This window comes from Lactuca sativa, chromosome 8 (assembly GCF_002870075.4).
Source record: "Lactuca sativa cultivar Salinas chromosome 8, Lsat_Salinas_v11, whole genome shotgun sequence".
In the NCBI taxonomy this organism is placed as follows: domain Eukaryota; kingdom Viridiplantae; phylum Streptophyta; class Magnoliopsida; order Asterales; family Asteraceae; genus Lactuca; species Lactuca sativa.
The window spans coordinates 188,616,885-188,638,148 of NC_056630.2; the positions used below are offsets into that span (position 1 = coordinate 188,616,885).

At 40.9% G+C, this 21,264-nt stretch overlaps 1 protein-coding gene across 1 annotated transcript; it reads right to left on the minus strand.

The window, feature by feature from the left end:
• Positions 1-5,215: 5,215 nt before the first annotated feature.
• Positions 5,216-6,040, minus strand: LOC111916175 (uncharacterized). The gene has a single exon (XM_023911806.2). The coding sequence runs from the start codon at positions 6,038-6,040 to the stop codon at positions 5,216-5,218; it is 825 nt and encodes a 274-aa protein (XP_023767574.2).
• Positions 6,041-21,264: the final 15,224 nt, after the last annotated feature.

Genomic DNA, 21,264 nt, shown 5'->3' on the forward strand with positions numbered 1-21,264 from the left:
ATGGACCTGGTGGGAAATGGGAGGGAAGGACTGCTCCAATCGACCAACACGACTCGCCACATCCTGGATGGCTCTCGTATTCTCTTGCGTTTGGGTATCGATGCGCTGCACCGTGGAGAACATTGTGGCAAATTGGTCAAAGAACGTAGGGGGGAAATATGGTGGGACTTCGTGTCCCCCCTGCTGCTACGGCTGAAATTGAGGCTCGACGAATTGCTGTGCAGGATGAAACTGGTCATCCTCATCATCTACAGGTGGAGGGTAGTCTGATGGAATGATCCATTGCTCGGGATCGGTCGGCTCAAAACTCCCTATATACTCATGGGGGAGAATGTGGTATGGTTGGTTGTCAAGGATCCACATGGGACCGACGACCGAATCCCGGATGAGTTTCATTCGGCAAAGTGAGTTGCCGTCAAGGCTAGAGGGGCCGAAAGCCTTCTCGAATGGAAGAGTAGAGAGATGAAGTTGAAGCGGTGGCCGGGATGCAATGAGGGTGATTATTCCCCCAATGAAAATGTCTCCTTTGTCTATAGTTGTGAGGTTGTAACACTTGGTGAAGAAAAAGGTGGCAAAATCAGGCCGCGGACCGTTCTCACGATTCATGCACCAAAGAAAAAAGAATTCCGCCTTTGAAATTTGTCCCACTTCGTAGCGGGTGAAAAAGGTGCATGTGAGAACTCGATGCGCTAGGCGCAAAGATGGGTGGATTATGGAGGAGGCTTTTGATGAAGACGATGAATATTGCGGTTCGTTGGTAATTTGCTTCCAAAAGTGATACTCATTAAGGTTTCCAGGCCATGGGTCATGTTGGTAATATAGGTTGTCCACTGGAGTGCCCATCAGGGTGTTCACGACCCGATGCGGTAGGGATCGTTTCTCACCGAGCATTTAGAAGGTGACGGTTTGGGCTTCCTCCTCGGGATTGAATGTGGCAAGAAATTCCAAGGTGGGTTCAACATAGGTGACGGCGCAGTTATAGAGGAATTGACCCCACCCGATGTTGTTAAACAACGCTTGGACTCCATCGAGCACCCCAAGACTAGCAAAAGATTCCCTATGGAGGAATTTCGTTGACTTGACTTGACGCTTGTTTGAAACGAGAAAATCATAAGTTTTACGGTCCTCGCTATTCAACAAACGAAACGGGGGATCCTTGGATTTTCCCTTCGATCCTCCTTTAGAGGAAGTTGCTCCCGTCCCCGTTTTTGCACGCTTTGACATTTAATCGGGACAAAATTTTACCAATAATAACTTTCAGCCACAACAAAGGCACACAATACCAACAACAAATGGAAATTGGGATGTAAACAATCAAGTTAAAGGAATGAGATTACCCAATTTCTTAGACCCGGGATGAACTAGTGCCACCAAAAAGATTTCGTCAAGACATACCCCAAGCTTGCAATTTTGCTCCGTATTTGACGCTTTAATCGCTAAAACAACCCCACAAACTAGCTTTAAGATGACTTTCCGGCGAATGGAGTGGCGGCACCCGGAATTAGACGGAAATTTTTCGTGAGTTTTTGCGGGAAGATTGGTATGGCTAGAAAGCTCTTGATGAGAGAAACAAAACCCCGTGCTCGGATTCTCCAATGGTGGCTGAAGTTGGCCGGAAAACGCAAAAGAAGGTGGTGGCGCCCGGAATTCCGGCCACAGATCGGACCGGAATTTGGGTGGGGTTTGTAGAGGATGAAAAATGGAGAAGAATGGCGGTGGTTTCGCGAGATTCCGACCGGTAGAACTCCGAGAAAATGGATTTTTGTGAGAAGTGGGTTTAGTGTTCTTGAGCTTCTAGAGAGAGAATGGAGGAATTTGTTAGGTTAGAATGAAGAAGAAGGGTGCTGGAGGTGTTTAATCTTTGGTCAAGGAAGGTCAAACCCGGTCAATGTTTGGTCAACTCATTAAATCTCTTGGTTAACGAAAGTCAAGGCAGTCAACAGCTCAAAACATCAGTCAAACGACCAACACGCGGGCTGGGCGCGGGCCGCGTGCTGGCCGCGTCTAGCATCCTCGAACACAGCAGATCCAACAGCAAAAAAAATGACTTCTGCGCGGGTTGCACGCGGGCCGCGTATTGGCCATGGGAACTGGTTTGCTCAAAAAAATTCCAAGTGCTTCGAAAATCCACGCGGGTCAGGCGCGGGCCGCGGGTACTGAATTGAATTTGAGCTTTGGCTCACGCGGGCTAGACTCGGGCCGCGTACTGGCCACGTCTACTTCCTGGAAAACCTTCTGAACCTTCTAACCTTTAACGCGGGCTGGGCTCGGGCCGCGGGCTGTCTGCGGGCTATGCTGCACATCAAAAATGGGATTTTTCCAAAAAAAACTGATTTTTAAGCCAAAACGATCCCCGTAAGGCCCGGTATGAAAAATTTGACAAAATTTGGAGTAAAATGGGGATCGATTGGTGAAACCTTTAAGAAATTGGAGTAAAATGATTTATTAGAATTTGAAAAAATGGTGAAAGCACACTGCTTTCCAAAAATGCCCTTCTTTAACATCTTAGGCGAGACGTCCTCCTAGCTTTCTTCAACACATCGGGACATCCAAATGGATGATTTCAAGGGCATTAGCACTGAAACCTTCATAGAATGGCTTCAACCGGTGCCCGTTGACTTTGAAAATTTGTCCCGTCTTTTCGCTTTGAATTTCCACCGCCCCATGGTCAAAGGTCTTAATCACAACAAAAGGTCCAATCCATCTTGACCTTAGCTTGCCTGGAAATAACTTCAATCGTGAATGGTATAGTAAGACCCTATGACCCGGTTCAAAATGCTTCCGGGTGATGGACTTGTCGTGGAAGAGCTTCGTTTTCTCCTTGTAAATCCTTGCATTTTATTAGGAGTCATTTCTCAATTCTTCTAGCTCTTGGAGTTGAAGTTTCCTATGCCTTCCCGCCTCATCAATGTTGAAATTGCATTGCTTGACCGCCCAAAATGCGCGGTGCTCTAATTCGACGGGAATATGACATGGTTTCGCAAAAATCAATCTGAAGGGCGACATTCCTATCGGGGTCTTATAAGCGGTCCGATAGGCCCATAAGGCATCGTCTAGTCTCAAATTCCAATCCTTCCTTATCGGATTCACCGTTTTCTCTAGAATAGACTTTACTTCACGATTCGAGACCTCCGCTTGACCATTCGTTTGAGGGTGGTAAGCAGTAGAGACACGATGGGTCATGTTGTACTTTTTCAATAAATCTCACAACACACATTAGATTTTAAAAACTCGATAACCGTTTTGGCATCATCTGATCTTGTGGCTTTGGCCTCAACCCACTTAGAAACATAGTCAACCGCGAGCAAGATGTAAACGTTGCCAAACGAAACACGAAATGGGCCCATGAAATCAATCCCCCATACGTCAAAATTTTTAGAAACAAGGATTGGATTTTGGGGCATTTGGTTCTTTTGCGAAATGTTTCCCGTCATTTTACACCGTTCACAACTTTTGCAAAACAAGTAGCAGTCGCGTGACATGGTTGGCCAAAATAGTCCACATTCAAGAACCTTTCACAAGGTTCGGCTAGGTCCAAAGTGTCCCCCACAAGCAAATTCATGAGAAAATTGCAAAATGGATTGGTGCTCTTGTTGGGGTACACAACGCCTAATGATTTGATCGGGACAATGTTTCCACAAATAAGGCTCATCCCACACATAATATTTTGCATCACTTTTCAACTCGTCTTTTTGAGCACGTGTAAATCTGTCGGGGTACCTTTTTGTGACCAAAAAGTTAACGATATCGGCATACCAAGGAATAGATTGAGTAAGGGAAAAGAGATGCTCATCCGGAAACTCGTCCCGCAACGGGAGAGGAGTTTCATTTGAAGTGATCCGGCTTAGATGATCGGCCACGAGGTTCTCGCATCCGCTCTTGTCCCGGATTTCCAAGTCAAATTCTTGTAACAGTAGGATCCACTGGATGAGTCTCGGCTTTGCATCTTTCTTTGTCATCAAGTACTTGAGAGCTGCATGATCCGAATACACTATGACTTTGGTACCAAGTAGATATTGCCGAAACTTCTCCAAAGCAAACACTATGGCCAATAGCTCCTTCTCCGTGGTAGAGTAGTTGCTTTGAGCATTGTCTAGTGTCCTTGATGCATAATAGATCAAGTGGGAGGCCCTCCCATTCTTTTGACCCAAAACGGCGCCTATCGCATAGTTGCTTGCATCATACATGATCTCAAAGGGGAGATCCCAATTTGGTTCTTGCATAATGGGAGCGGATGTAAGCAACTCTTTGAGCTTGTCAAAAGCTTCTTTGCACGCCTCGTTGAACTCGAAATCAACCTCTTTTTGCAAGAGTTGGCACATTGGTCTTGTTATCTTTGAAAAATCCTTGATGAACCATCGATAGAAACCTGCATGTCCCAAAAAAGAACGAACTTCCCGAACACAAGTCGGGTAAGGTAAGCTTTGAATAACATCAATTTTGGCCTTATCTACCTCAATTCCTTTTTTAGACACAATGTGACCCAAAATGAGACCTTGACTCACCATGAAATGGCATTTTTCAAAATTTAGAACCAAATTCGTTTCAATGCATCTTTTTAAAATTTTGGTGAGATTGGTCAAACACTCTTGAAAGGAGTTGCCATATACCGTGAAATCGTCCATAAAAACCTCAATTATGTTTTCAACGTATTCCGAAAAGATACTAACCATACAACGTTGGAAAGTAGCCGGGGCGTTACACAATCCAAATGGCATTCTACGGTATGCGAAAGTGGCAAATGGACATGTAAAAGTTGTCTTTTCTTGGTCCTCTGGTGCCACCGGGATTTGGTGAAAACCGGAATACCCGTCTAGACAACAATAATGGGATTTCCCTGCCAACCTTTCTAACATTTGGTCGATGAAAGGCAATGGAAAATGATCTTTTCGTGTGCTTGCATTGAGTTTGAGGTAGTCAATACATACTCTCCACCCGTTTTGCACACGGGTGGGGACCATCATACCTTTGTTGTTTCGACCACCGTGATTCCCGTCTTCTTTGGAACGACTTGCACCGGGCGCACCCACTTGCTATCCGAGATTGGATAGATCATCCCCGCATCTAGGAGCTTCAAAATCTCTTTCTTGACCACTTCCATCATTGGCGGATTCAACCTTCTTTGTGCGTCCCGTCTCGGCTTGCATTCATCCTCCATTAAGATCTTGTGCATACAAGTAGAGGGGCTCAATCCCTTGATATCTGCAATCGTCCATCACATGGCTTCTTTATGCTCCTTCAACACCTTGACGAGTTGTTCTTCTTCAAATTCGGTTAAGTGAGTTGAAATGGTAACTAGAAGGGTTTCATTCTTTCCCAAATAGGCATACTTCAAGTGTTGAGGTAAGAACTTCAATTCCAATTCGGGTGGTTGAACAAGGGATGAGGGCAATTTTGTATGAGTTGGGGGCAATTCAACTTGCTTGACATCTAATCTTGTGGATTTCTGCATCTCCATTTTATTTACCAACTTCTCAACTTCCGGATCCAAAGAATAAAGCTTTAATTGCTCAGCTAGCTTCCCACAATCGAATCCTTTGCTTAAGATCGTCTCCAATATATCACCGTTAGATAACTCGAACAATTCTTGAGTAATTGGCTCGACAACATCAACAAAGTACAAAGATGAAACATCACTAGGATATCTCATGGCAACATAAATATTAAAACTTATTGTTTCACCATCAAAATCCATTGTCAAACTTCCCGCATACACATCGATCTTCGTCCTAGCCATCTTCAAAAACGGTCTCCCAAGCAAGATTAGAGCCGATTTGGAGGACACTTGCTCATTTAGATCAATCACATAGAAATCCTCTCGGAAGACCAATTGGTTCAGTTGCACTAGGACATCTTCCAAAACGCCTCTAGGAAAGACACTTGATTTATCCGCAAGAGAGATTATGACACCGGTTTCACTTAAGGGTCCGACATTCAATGATTCATACACCAAATAGGGCATGACATTGATAGAGGCACCAAGATCAAGCATATCACTACTAAAAGTGACATCTCCAATCTTGCAAGGAACCGTGAACATCCCGGGATCTTTGCATTTGGGTGGACGTTTCCTTTGTAAAACCGCAGATGCGTTTTCATGCATCAAAATTTTCTCATTTCCCTTCAACTTCCTCTTGTTGGTGCAAAGTTCTTTCAAGAACTTTGCATATCTCGGAATTTGCTTGATCGCATCAAGTAGAGGGATGTTTACTTCCACCTTTCGGAAGGTGTCCAAAATCTCTTTCTCCTCCATATTCTTCTTTGAAGTTGCAAGTCAGGAGGGGAACGGTGGTTGAGTGGCTATTGGTGTTACTAGAGGGGTAGACTTCTTTGGAACTCCGTCTTGTGCATCGTTCTTGACTGTAGGTTCTTCAATGGGAATGATCTCTATTTCTTCCTGTTCTTCCTTTGGCTTCTTCTTTGAACTACTTTCTCCGGCTTTTTTGCCACTTCTCAAGGTCACCACATTGACATTTGGGTTCTTTTCGGTTTGAGAAAGGAGTTTACCACGGGATTCCAACATGCTTATAGATGTAACTATATCTCCAATTTGTGCTTCAAGGTTGGAGATACTAGTCCTTGTCTCTTTTTGGAATTATTGGGTACTAGTGGCTAGAGATTTGACAATATCTTCAAGAGACATTCCGGAGCTACTTGGTTGAAATTGAGGAGGTTGTTGAAGATGATGTGGAGGGTGCGGTTTGGGTTGATAGTGTGGTTGTTGATGTTGGTATTAAGGTTGTGGTGGTGGATAGGACGGTCTAACCAATGCATTTTGAGGCAATGGTCTTGAGTTGTAGCACATGTTGGGATTTGGCTTCCAACTCGAATTATATGCATTTTGGTAACCGGATGGTTTGTTGTGGTAGTTTTGGAACTCTCCCGTGGCATTCACATGTCCCGCATCTTCTTGAAGGATGGGACACATGTCCGTAGGATGTCCCATTGTTGCACATATTCCACAAACCATCACTTGTGGAGTTTGTCTCATGGCTAGCTTTTGGACAACGGAGGTTAGATCTTTTATTTGAGACTCAAGATATGATGTTCCCACTTCATTGACGTTGTGTTGTGTGTCACTCTTCATGTCTTGGCGAGGGCCAAAATGTTGTGAATTTGCGGCTATGGTGTTGAAAAGTTGTCTTGCTTGTTGTGGGGTTTTACTAAAGACATCTCCACCACTTGAGGCATCAACTAGTCTTCTCTCCATTGGCAACAACCCCTCATAGAAGTGTTGAATGAGGAGTTGTTCCGGAATTTGGTGTTGTGGGCAACTATAGCACAAGGTTTTGAACCTCTCCCAGTAATCATGGAAAGTCTCATTTTGACCTTGGCGGATTCCACAAATCTCATTTCTAAGACTTGAGACTCTTGAGGTGGGATAGAATTTATGAAGGAAAGCTCTTTCCATGTTGGTCCATGAGTTGATCGACCCCGGTGGAAGATAGAATAACCAATCTTTTGCTTTATCGGCCAATGAAAAGGGGAATGCCCTTAGCTTGATTTGGTTATCGATTGACCCTTGTGGCTTCATGCTAGTGCAAATAATGTGGAACATATTCAAATGCTTATGAGGGTCTTCATTCTCCAATCCATGAAAAATTGGTAGATGATGGACTAAACTGGACTTCAACTCCGAGCCTCCTTCCAAAACCGGGTAATTGATACCGGTTGGAGTTGTGTAACATCGGTCTCCATCATTTGCCTCAAAGTTCTTTTGGGAACTTCTCCTCCGTCCGCCATTGCAATTGGTTCAATAATGGGTGGGTTTTGTTGTAGGGGTGGTGTTTCGGGAATTTCTTGGCGAGGGTCGGGACTAGAATCGGGTTCTATATCACTTAATGAAGCGGTTTCAACCTCCGGGTCCTCGTGGGGGTTAGAAGTTTGACCACGTTCAACTTGTTTTTCCTTAGCCAAACACCTTGCTTCTTTTTCGATTTTTGGGTTGTAAATCAAGTCACCTGTACGCTGAGATCTGGGCATAGAGAAACAAATCGATTAAAAATAAACCAATCCCCGGCAACGGCGCCAAAAATTTGGTGGTTGTCGATGCCAACACAAATAATAACCCTAAATATTACACACTAAAATAGTGTATAGTGGTAAAGGGATCGAATCCACGGAGATTGGTTCAATTTAAAACTCTATGAAAAATCTCTTTGTAAAAATACTTGTAAACTGACAATAAAAATAAAATGGGGGGTTTTGATGTTTTGAAATACTTGAAACAAACTAGAATTAACTATGATTTAAGTACACAAATGCAACAAAAATAAGAGTTTGATGTAAAATCAATAAGAGAGAGATGGTTGACTTAAAGTTTCCTCACTTTGACTTTTGATGAACATATCATTAGAATCCAATGGTGCAATACTTTGATTTAAGTCCTTAATTTGGCTATAGTAATCCAAGGAGCTTGAGATTACCTAGAGTTTTCTTAATTGTTGAAATGGATAGACTAGCTCATAACAATTTCCTTAGTCAAAGTCACTAATTCCAAATAGCATGTAATTAGTGAAAGTCAACTAGCATTAAGAACCAAAAAGTCACCAAATCCAAGAGGGGTCAAATGCTTTCACCACCATGTTGGAGGAAATGTTTTTATGATTGTGTGAAGCAAAAAACAACACAAAAATCATTTGTTGCTTGCTAATTTGTGGATCATTTACTTAATCAAGAAATTAGCCAACTAATCACCACAAACACATTTAAACTCATGAATAAAAACATACTAGTAGTGATAATATGATAAAACATAAAACATTTCCATAAAGATTTAAGAACAAGTTCATGGATTCTTCAACATTCAACAAAAGTTCAAAGGATTCAACAAAAAGTTAACCAAGATTAGTTTAGCCAAGCATGGCTAAACTCAAAGAAACAAAGTTAGATGAAATTGTACCAAACATTTTACAATAATCAAGAGGTGAAATCAAGATGTTCTTCAAGTGTTCTTGGCCTCCAAAAGTGCTCCAAACTCCAGAGAGAAAGTATCAAAATCGGACCTTCAAGATAAGGCTAAAGAGGCACACCAAACTTCCCAATATAGAGCTCTTACCAAAATCCCGAAATTGCCCTTTTCAGGAATCCACGCGGGCCGCGGGCTCTGACGGGTATTTTTGGGCTTCTTTCAGTTTTGGGCCCCCACAGCTAATCCATTCGCCCAATTCGAATCCAATCAACTCTTAGCCCATTTTTCTTCAATATTTCTTCAATTAAAGCCCAATTTGTCTATCCACATCACTCTAAACTTCCGCAAACTACCAAATATTGATCTTGCACACTCAAGAATTCTCCTGCGTCTTTCAAATTTAAAGCTTAATTCTTCCAAGCCTTCAAGCAATTGACAAGTCCACCCCATGAGTCACCTTCATAGCCATCAAGCACGAAATCCCCAATTCCCTTCAAGCCCAATCGCCTCCCAAGAGTGCCGCCTTGCTAGTTTCCAAGAAAATATGCAATAATGCTAAAGAAACTAGAAAGTACCCCGAAATGGTCATAAAAATAACAAAAGGGAAAATATGCATGGACGTTAACTAAAATGCGAATGAAATGTACTAAAATAAACTATAAAAAGAAGTAAATAAAATGAAGCTATCAGGCACCACCACCACCGTGAGGTGGTGGCTAGCACCTTCGACGACCCCCTGCTGCCACAAGGGCAGCTGTACGTGTCTATTTTATCATGTGTGTTTAATCTGGATATTTGTTGTATGGATGTTGTATCGTTGTATTGTGGTCGGAATAATCAAGGAAAAACCCATAACCACCACTGTGAGGTGGTGGCTAACGCCCTCTGCCGCCACCAGCCACTGTTCTGGGTGGTGGTGTGAATTGTGTATTTTTATTGTTAGTTTAGATGCTTGGACAAATTTAGCATAAAATCATAACTACCACCACAATGTGGTGGTCGCCGCTGTGAGCTGCCGTTGACCGCCACCACCTGAGGTGGTAGTGGGTGGTGCCCGACTTATTTAATCCCAATTGACCTAAAAACCTAACCATTTGACTAATAGGCATGTGATTGGGTTGGAAACCCTAATTAGGGTTTAGAAAACCCTAATTTTGGATCTGTTGGTTTGAGCTTATTGGGACCCACGCTTTGGACCATTGGAATGGAATTTTGAATTAAGCCCGATCACGTTGTATGTTTTGCCTAGTGGATTAATGGACTTAATGGATTAAATTATTAATGGGTTAAGTAAGAACACTTAACCCTAATCGTCATTTTATGTGAAAACCCCTAATTAGGGTTGGATTCTTGTAGGGCCAGTATTCTTGGACTAAGTTACTATGGGCCTTCGTGGGCCTACTGGGAACAAATTTATGGACTAAGGAAATTATTGGGCCGTAGTATAAGGCCTATTGGAAAGGCTTGGGCGCAATTTTCAACAGGTGGGCCATAACTAGGCCTTGATGATTATGAGATATTGGACCATTGGAATGACAAATGTTTGGACCTAAAATAAATAGGTGGGCCTTTCTGTTGGGTCTAGATGTTTCAATCCTTGATGGGCCATCTAATAACCATATTATGGACTAGGAATTTGGATGGGCTTTAGAGTAAGGCCCATGTGAGGGGTTTGGGCTCGATTTGGAAAATTGGGCCATATGTTGGCCTTTGGTCCATTGTTTGACTTTTGGGCCTTCAGATTGTATGTTTGGAAGAAGTTAGGTTAAGGGTAAATTAGTCTTTTTATCCCAAGCATGGACTTATGGTTATGTATTTGAACCCAATTATTAATTGGGTGTTGTTTTGATGTTGGCAATTCGGGAATCTGTAAGCCAGCAGCTTGAGTTTTATCCGTGAGACTTCAAAATTATGAGGTGAGTCAGACCATATGGGGGAGCCCATGGCTTTCCAAGTAAAGACCATGGGGGTGCTCTCTGGCACTTAGGTGTAAGACCATGTGAAGGAGCCCATGGCATCCTGGAGTAAGACCCTGGGAGGAGCCCGCCGCATTCTTATATGCTTATGTGATTGATATGCCTTATATGATTGATATGGCTTATGTGATTAATATGGTTTATGTGGATTATATGGGCTATGCTCTGGGGAAGTCACTAAGCTTCGTGCTTACAGTTTTGTTTATGGGTTTTGGTATCTTTGTTTTGGAAAAGAAGGGTCTGGCTTGATCGCAAAGCACACACACGTGTTTTCTGCTTTATGTGATTTTGGCACGTAACTCTGTGTGACATCCCCAATTTCACGGCCAAAAAAGACTGATTTTTTATGCTTTGTTTTTAAAATCAGAGTAATCATTTAAAGAAAACTGTTGCAGAATTTGTTCCCAAAACAAAATATGATAAGAATTTATCAAAGTTTTCAAAAGAAAAATGTTTTAAGAAAAGAGTTTTTAAGACAAGTAAGTTTCCCTAAAATACCCATATATGTTATCTATTATGACTTGACTTTTGAGTATGCGAATCGCATCATAGTTAGGGCTAGTAAAGATGCCTTTATATGATGTATGAGCTGGTTGAATTGCATGCTATTGTTGAGTAGTCAACGATAGATTGGCCTGATATGTGGTGCTTGTAGCCTTGGAGATGCTGGATGCAATGCTATAAGGAGAATGATTATTGATATTAGTAACTGCTAAGTGTATGCTTTGAAAATTGTATATGTTTAGGATCTTATAGCCTTATAATAATTGATTTGGCCTTATTTCATGTTCTTTGTTTGGTTTTGGTCCTAGGGTAGAGTTGATTATTCGATAATCTATTAGATCTTGTTCTGTGTATAATTTGCATGCATAAGGTAGCCGACAGTGAGGATGGATGGATATGGACAACATGAGTTGTGGTATGTGGGCCTAATGTTCTATGATAGTTCATGGGTCAAAGACTACCCTAGGGTAAGCCTAGGATGGGATTAGTGAATGGAGTTACCTGATTGCGGATTGTATGTGTGGATAGAGTTGCTTGATTAGACTATGTTGGTTAGTTTTCTGTTGTTCGAATGTTGCTTGCTTTGTGCTTTGTCGGACTCTTAGAAATGTGAGTTAGCTACTAAGTGAATATGCTAAGTCACATGTAGCACAGGCTGGATAATCTTAGAGTGATGGACTTGACCCTATTGCGCAACTCTCGTCTGAGTCCAATCGTTCTAGGGTTGGGACTTTTACTCGAACGATTATATGATCTCGGTTGTATGTGGCTATATTGATGAGGTAGATATTTGACATTAATGGTTGTTCTTTAGCAGCTGAGGGTAGGGTGAGGTTGGGAACTTAGGAGATCCTAGGATATGCTGCAGTGGGTTCGTAGTATGGTTCAACGAGTGCTGGCATAATGGTCTGAAGAAGTGACTTAGAGGATTCAGGAGGACTGCTGAGGAAAGTATGGATAGGTGTGGAAGATATTATTAGGCCCGTACTACTGAAAGCACATGACCCATACTCGAATCGGCGAGGTCTTGGAGAATCTAAGGAGCTTCTGGGAGGGAGAGCTCTTGGGTATGCTTTGATAGTGAGCATAGCTGCTTTGCCAGATGAGGATAAGCACACATGAGGAAGGACCAAGCTTTGGTCCCGACTCCAGTGGTGAGGCAGTAGTGGAAGGACTGTCAGGGTTTTGAGTTCGCCTTGGATTTCTTGTATTAGGCAACAATGATTGATTGTGTGATCTATTGCGCTTTCGGGATTAGAGACGATGTCTTGGGAATAGTTTGTAGCTCAGTTTAGGTCAAAGGTTGTTTCAGCTGCTATAGTCCATCCGTGGACGACTGAGACGTTGAGTGAGTCAGGGTGCGAGGCCTTGAATGATATGATCTTTAGAGCCGAGAATGGGAGATCGATTTTCGCGTACCTTGGGAAGAGAGGATCAGATCAGGTGCTTATATTCGAGGATCCCGAGAGGAGACCCAAGACTTCTGAAAAGCGTTTGAGAGGCCAGCAGGGTCGGATTCAATGTAGCACTTGCAAGAAACTACACGATGGAGTTTTTTTCATTCCAAGAGTTGAGTAAGTGTATCCCTGGGATTGTTTCCCTGATTGTGTGAGTTACATCTTCTAGTGATGTCATATTCCATTTGCATGCGATGAATTATTAGTGGTTAACAAAAGGTAATTTCCCTATTTACAGGTTAGGAGTGTACAATATTATGTTGGATTATGGCCAAGATCGGTTCAGGGGTATTAAGTGGAAGGTCTGTGGACAGGGTTAAACAGGATGGTCATTCAGCATCGTCTGGATTCAGTGGTTTTAGTAACCGTTATTGATTGGCGGATGAAAGCACCAAGGAAAGTAGCTCATTGCTGAGGTATAGGTTGGAGCATCTATCTTTTGGTCTTCAAGATTAGAGTGTAGTATCATTCATGATGGTTTTTGAGCATTCTAACACTCCTAAGGTGTACATGCAAACCTAGAAACCTTTGATATGTGTTTTACTAAGATACATGCAAATTTGCGTTTCCAAGGTTCTTAACCTAACTAGCATGGCATGGGAACTTTGAAACATAAAAAGCTAGTAGTGTTATATACCTTTTGGTAGTGGTTGATTGTTGGGAGTTTGAGATCCTAGCACCAATAATGTGGATGCCTCAAATGGAAGTCATAAATCACCACAAACCTTGGAAAATTGAGAGAGTAGTAGAACACTTCTAGAAATCGACTACCCTTAGTTCTTACACAAAACTAGTGCTATTTCAAGTTCCAAGGACTCCATTATATAGTGTCGTGGATTAGGGTTACATCCATGTAAACCCTAACACCCATGACCTTTCATTTCCATGGGATCCATGGGTTAAAGCTCCATGGACTATCCATGGACTTACCATGCAAGCCTATCCCATTCTAAATAAGCATTAGCCCACACTATATAAATACAAGAGTCCATATTTAATTAGTCACCCTTTTGATCACTAAATTAATTCTAAATTAATTTTTGATCTAGACTAATTAAATAATATGATTTCATATTAATATATTATAACTTATAATATATTAATAAAACGTAACTTATACTATTCTCAAAAGATTATCCATATAAATTGTTAGAGGTGAAGTGCAACCTAAATGGACCATGTCGGGTCGGGTCAAGTACATCTCAAATATATTTATGGACATAGACACCTTATCCAACAATTCAAGCATTAGGGACTGTCGGTTTCATTGAGATTCGGGAGGTGTTTATCTGGTTACTAGAAGTTGTGTGGTCTTTGGGGGTTGGTTAGTGATGGAACACTAATTGATAAGCGATAGTTGTCATTAGGTCGATCGTTGTAAGGTAATAAGGATTGGGAATCCTTCAATTCTTCCGTGCATTGAGAAATTAGTTCATTCAAAGTGGGGGAGAGTTATCCCTGGATTTAGAAGCAGAAGCATTTTTGAAACTGGGATAAGTTTCAACATTTCCGCCAGGGAGAAAGGAGGCCCAAGTGGCTGTTTGGTTTGAGGGTTGTGTGGGTTGGGAGTTCGTTAAAACTCCCCAGCGTGTGAATCGCATTTTATTGGTTCTTGATAACAGAATTTGGGGAATCAGGTTGGGGTTCTAGACATGAATTGAGTTTAGTTCGGGTGTTCTGTCAAGTGTGTGCTCGACTTTGAGGGTATTTAGATTAATAAATTGTTGATAAGGCATCGGCTTGCGGTAATGTTAGGGCGAAAGTGTTGTAAAACTGCGAGGGTTGCCGTAGCATTCACAAGCGGTCAAATTGTATGGAAAGTGTTGTAAGACTATGGGGGTAGCAGTAGCATTCACTAGTGGTTAGATAGTGTGGGAAGTGTTGTGAGACTGCGCGATGACTTGTATCATTCACGGATTCTTTCAGATGATTAGGCTAAGGTTGGGCAGTTCGCAAGATTGTCGGTAGAGCACAACATGATTGGAATCAAGAAATGGTAGGTCGTTGGAGATCGGGTATGATGTAAGACGACAATTATTCTGGTAGCAATCGTTTTTCGCATTGAATAGGGTGGAGAGAGGTTGTCAGGCTATTACGATTGGATGGACCAGAAGGATTGACGGAGCCATGAGTGGTGATATAGCTAGGGCGACTATTACTAGTAGAAGTTTCCTTCGGAGGTCGCATGGAGCGACTGTAAGATTGTTCATTGGTTCAGCAACCGGGCAGGAATATGGTATTCCGGATGAGCTTACTGTCAAGTATAAGTGTATTGTTGGAAAATTTGGCTCGTGACTTTGTCTTCTAGTAGGAACCCTAGGTTATCAGAAATTGAGTAGCCGGTTGGGAGTTAAGTGCATTGAATTCGACAATGATTCAGTGTGGGTGACCTGTCAGGGAGTTACACCATCTCGAGACTACATATTTCATATTAAGTAATGTGATCATAATGCGGGGAATTTGTCTATCTTTGGGTTTTAGAACCTTGTGAGGGTTAGTTTTTATTGCCTTGGGAAGGTTGGGGTGATGCTCAGGATTGTGGCCATGTCGTTCAAGTTGTCTGGCGTGTAAGGAATGGTAAGGAATTATTTAGAGGACGAAATCCAATTTAATTGGGGAAGAGTTGAAACATTCTATTTAGAATATAATAATTAAATAATAGAAATGGAACCCCGAGATGTAATTATTATTATTATTTTATATTACTGTAGCCAAATCAAATAATAATTAGCGAGGTGTTGGTTTCGGGGAGCCAAATGATAAGATTTGAATCTTCGGGGGGTTAAAGTGTAATTCCGGGAGTTATTTTGTAATGATTTTCAGAAGTCAGGGGTATTTGGTATCATTTAGACTTAATATGAAAGGATTTATGCTAGCTGTGGTTAAAGAGTAAATTATGGATCTACATTGAAAAGGTTTTGTAGAAGTGGGGCCATTCGGTAACATTTGGATTCAATTTGAAAGAAAAGGGGAGAAGGAGGGACTAAGAGTGTCATTATGGATCAAAGTTTGATTTGATCGGGACTTATAAACCTGCCCATGAAACCCTAACCCTACCTTAACCTCCAGCCGCCACCTTCCTTTTCCATTGTCCAGCCGCCACCCTCTTTTCTTCGATCTCCGACACCGCTACCCCCTGTTGCCAAGTCGCAAGAGGTCCCAAAACACCGAAGCCACCATCTCACGATCATTCTAACACCAGGAATCGAATTTGAGGTTGTCGCCACCACCTCCTCCCACTGTTGCATTGCTGCCACTGTTGTGCCCTAGTCATTGAAGATGAAGCTGTCACTAATGCCGGTGGTTTGCTAGATGTTGATTCGATGTGGTCTTGGACCGACTTCCCTCGTGTCCTTTCCAACCCATAACTGTTGCCTTCTCGGTTAATACTGATGATGATGAAAAGCCGCCACCCGTCATCGTTTCAGCCTTGGAGATCTAAGGCAGACAATAGTAGAGGCAGTTACAGATCATGGTTGAGTCACTCTCTCCCGTCTCTCCTGTTACTACGTCCCAACGCCATCCGCCGCCGTTAGCCGCCGCTGATTGCCGCTTGCCGTCACTACCGCCGTACTCAATCAGATGGGTGGCTGGATTCATTTAGGACCAGAAAGAGTGTGTGTATGTGTGTGGTTACATGGCCGAAAATCACAAGAGAGCCACCATCACCACCGTGAGGTGGTGGCTAGCACCTGTAACCACCGACTGCCACAAGGGTGGCTGTATGTGTATTTTATCATGTGTGTTTATCTTTGATGTTTCTTGTATGGATGTTGTATCATTGGATCGTGGCCGACATAATCAAAGAAAAAACCATAACCACCACCGTGAGGTGGTCGCTACCACCCTTTGCCGCCACTAGCTGCCGTTTTGGATGGCGGTTTGCATTGTGTGTTTCGATTGTTAGTTTAGATGCTTGGACATATTTAGCCTAAAATGATAACCACTGCCACGAGGGGGTGGCCGTCGTGAGCCGACGTTGACCGCTACTACTCGAGGTGGTAGTGGGTGGTGCCCGACTTATTTAACCCTAATTGACCTAATGAAGCCCTAATGGACCTAAAAACCTAACCATTTGACTAATGGGAAATCGATTGGGTTGGAAACCCTAATTAGGGTTTAGAAAACCCTAATTTTGGATTTGTTGGTTTGAGCTTATCGGGACCCGCATTTTGGAGCATTGAAATGTAATTTTGAATTAAGCCCAATCACCTTATATGTTTGGCCTAGAGGATTGATGGACTTAATTGATTAAGTCCTTAATGGGTTAAGTAAAAACACTTAACCCTAATCTTCATTTTATGTGAAAAACCCTAATTAAGGTTCGATTCTTATTGGGCCATTTCTTGTACTAAGTTACTATGGGCCATTATGGGCCAAATGGGAACAAATTTATGGACTAAGGAAATTATTAGGCCTTAGGATAAGGCCCATTGGAAAGGCTTACGCCCAATATGGAAAATTGGGCCACATGTGGGAAATAACTGAGCCTTGATGATTGTGGGATATTGGACCATTGGAATGCCAAGTGTTTGGACAGAATAAATGGTTGGGCCTTTTTGTTGGGTCTAGATGTTTGGATCCTTAATGGGCCATCTAATAACCATATTATGGACTAGTAATTTGTATGGGCTTTAGAGTAAGGCCCATGTGAGGGGTTTGGGCCTAATTTAGAAAATTAGGCCATATGTTGGGCTTTGGTCCATTGGTTGACTTTTGGGCCTTCAGAGTGTGTGTTTGGACCTTGGTTTTGGACCAAGTGATGTTAAGGGTAAAATAGTCTTTTTACCCCAAGCATGGACTTATGGTTATGTATTGGAATCCAATTATTCATTGGGTGTTGTTTTGATGTTGATAGTTCAGGAATCTGTCATCCAGTAGCTAGAGTTTTATCCGCGGGACTTAAGCATTGCGAGATGAGTTTCATCACCATAGCAATGGTTCGAAGTCACCAAGGCCGAACCATTTTATGATATGTGGTACACTAGTTGATGCAGTGATATGTGGCATGTTAGTTGGTTATATGATATATGCTATGCTGTTTGTTTATGTGTTATTTGCATGAAAGACCATGGGGGAGCGCACAACACTTGGATGTAATACCATGGATTTTTAGGTAAAGACTATGAGGGGGAGCCCATGACATTGTGATGTAAGAAAGTGTGGGGGAGCCCATGGCTTTCTAGGTAAAGACCATGGGGGGAGCCCATGACACTTAGGTGTAAGACCATGTGGGGGAGCCCATGACATCCTAGAGTAAGACCCCGAGAGAAGCCCACGAAATCTTTATATGTTTATATGTTTTTTTTATGTGATATGTGGTATACTAGTTGTTTATGTGATATGTGGTATACTAGTTGTTTATGTGATGCGTGATACGCTAGTTGTCTTTATGATACTTGTGAAAGACCATGGGGGAGCCCATAGCGCTTGGATGTCAGACCATGTGGTGAATCCCATGGCTTTCCAAGTAAAGACCATGGGGGAGCCCATGACACGTAGGTGTAAATCCATGTGAAGGAGCCCATGGCATCCTGGAGTAAGACCCTGGGAGGAGCCCACGACATCCTTATATGCTTATGTGACTTTTATGTCTTATATGATTGATATGACTTATGTGATTGATATGGTTTATGTAGATTATACCCATGTTTTCTGCTTTATGTGATTTTGGGACATAAATCTGATAAACGTTTCAATTTTAGTAATGTTTTGAATGATTGGATGAAGTAACATTTGTGTTTGACTATAATGAAAAATGAATTTTTTACCCTTGATTTTTTGGGTCGTTACGTTTGTAAAGGTATACAAACATACATATATGTATTTTTTTTTATTTTATAAACATATTTTTATATATTTATACATATTAAAAACATATTTATATGTTTTTATACAATTTAAAAACATATTTATATATTTTTAATTGTATAAATAAGATTTGAAGATTTAAATATAATGTTTTTAATATATAAATATGTTTTAAAAATATTTATACATTCATAAAATTTAGTTTTGTAATAAAAAGAAAAAGAATAATAATAATGCAAATAATAATGATAATATATTAACTAATCAGGGGCTTAATCATATGTTTTAATTTTCATCGTACAATGAGTGAGATGGCAAACGGGCAACAAGCTTTGCCGCTAAGCCTTTTTGAATGGTAAAGCTAATTCTTTTAAAGACTACATCCGAAGATCTAGGGGATATAACATTACTATGCATGATTCGTTGTACTATTTTAAGAAGCTCTACCGCATCCAGTGCGAAGAAACCAAACGTATCAAATGAAAATGGTATGAACACGTGTTGATATATTATATTGATATATTATATTGAAAACGGCAGGTGTATTTAATGAAAATTCATTACAGTCTAGTGGTGAGGCGTTTGGATTTTGTTTTAGATATTGTTTTCTATAGAAAAATATATTGGTGTTGGTAGAAATTTTAACTTACCATTTATATCATCAACTAACATCTTGGGAAAGCCTAAGATCTTGGATTTCTTCAGTATCTTGGTATGCCATCGGTTTTCTTGTTAAATCTTGTATAGATGCTTAATAATTAACAGAAAAGAACAAGACCAAGTCAATGTCACATGGTCAATACTAAAAGAATGCTCAAGACCTGCATGAAAGCCATGACAAACGAAGATCGAGGAGAATACCAAGATCCTCGAATTTGTAGTTAGTATCGTTATGTATAAAAGACTAGCTGATTGCACGCACACAAAAAATTCACTTCTCCTTATTCTCTTATTCTCTCGACACTTGAGCACGAGCACTTTCTTTCTAAGATCAGCTAGCACACATAACCTTTTATTTATTGATTTAATATAAGTTCTAAGGAAGGTGAGTTTATCATCACCCGATGTTTTATGCCGGTGATTCAAAAGGATTAAGTGATTTCCTCCTATATCATCGTGTGCTTGCTTTTATTTTACTTAGTTGTCATTGTTTGATCGATTAAAACACTTTTTGCAAACTTAGTTTGATTGTTGATCTATTTGCATATCGGATGATCATGGTATTCTGTGATATCTTGATATCTTTTCGAGTTCTTTACAAATATATTACTAATAGTCATTTTACGATCACTTTAACACTATTTTTGTCACAAGTACCAAAAATACACTTTTTTACACCATAAATGAATCAACTCTGTTCAACAGTTTTCTAAATATCATTACCTTCATCCCTGGATCTTGGGCACTACCAAGATCTTTGGCATATTTTAAGATCGTTAACACTCAAGTTCTTAACATCTTAATTTTAACATTACACAACAATTACTAATTTGGTTACGAAATTAGGTTATTAATTTTTTGACTGAAATAATCTGAGGCCACCCATGGGACAATTAGTGTTATTATTATTTTTCTTTTTAAAATTAATCAAAAAACTCTTCTTAGATGTTGAATCACTTACAAAATTTTACACCAAAACTGTATTCTTAACCAAAATCCACTTCTAGCACTTTTCCATCTATCTTTGTTTGTCAGAGCCCACCCTTGCCTCCTGGAATCTAGAAATCCCTATAAGGAATGTCCTAAGATCCTCGTCCACTATCCATGAGGTGTAACTTAAGAAATTGTCACACCCCCAAACCAGAATGGCGGAAACACTCGGGGGTGGATGACTTCACGTAGTATCACAACAACTGAATATTGTAAAGAAAGTAACACAACCATCGTATATATAATAAAAACGTACATTGTTGCATTATACATGTTTCCAAAAGAATATTACAATATGATGATGTAAAATGTTTAGTAATAAATGCCCTTAACGTTCCTTCTTCAAAAGCTGGTAGTTACCTGTATTACTGATTCCCTGAGAAATACAAGTGGTTTCGAAAAAGTGTCAACAATAAAGTTGGTGGGTTCATAAGTGTTTTGTACTGAAAAGTATGTGTTTTTGAAAGAAAATCGATGAACATGGTTTTCAGAAAATCCAATATTTTCCACATATAGTGTGAAAAGTTCCCAAGGTTGGAGGGCATTAGTATCTTTTGTATGTAAATGATAAAGATAAGTTTTGTACTCGAAATAATGTAAATACCGAATGCATGTCTGAATCTCGTAAAGCAAGCTTGTTTTTATACTTTCGTGTGAGTCTTATAACCATACTATTGACACAGACTGCCTATAACAACATTCTTCAGATGTTGTAGTGTTATGACATTTGTCACCCCAGACCTGCCGGTCTAACTGTAGCTAACAGTTTAGGTGCGGGGTTGTCAATCCCGTATAGATGTATACAGAAGTATCACGCTCTCCCTCCAAGAGATTATGGTTTATAATACAGGACTTGAAATGCATACATAAGAGTACGTTGAAGTTTGAATATCTCACATTACTTAGTATAAATAGATTTACGATAAGAAAGTATTTATTTCACTTTAAAAGAAAA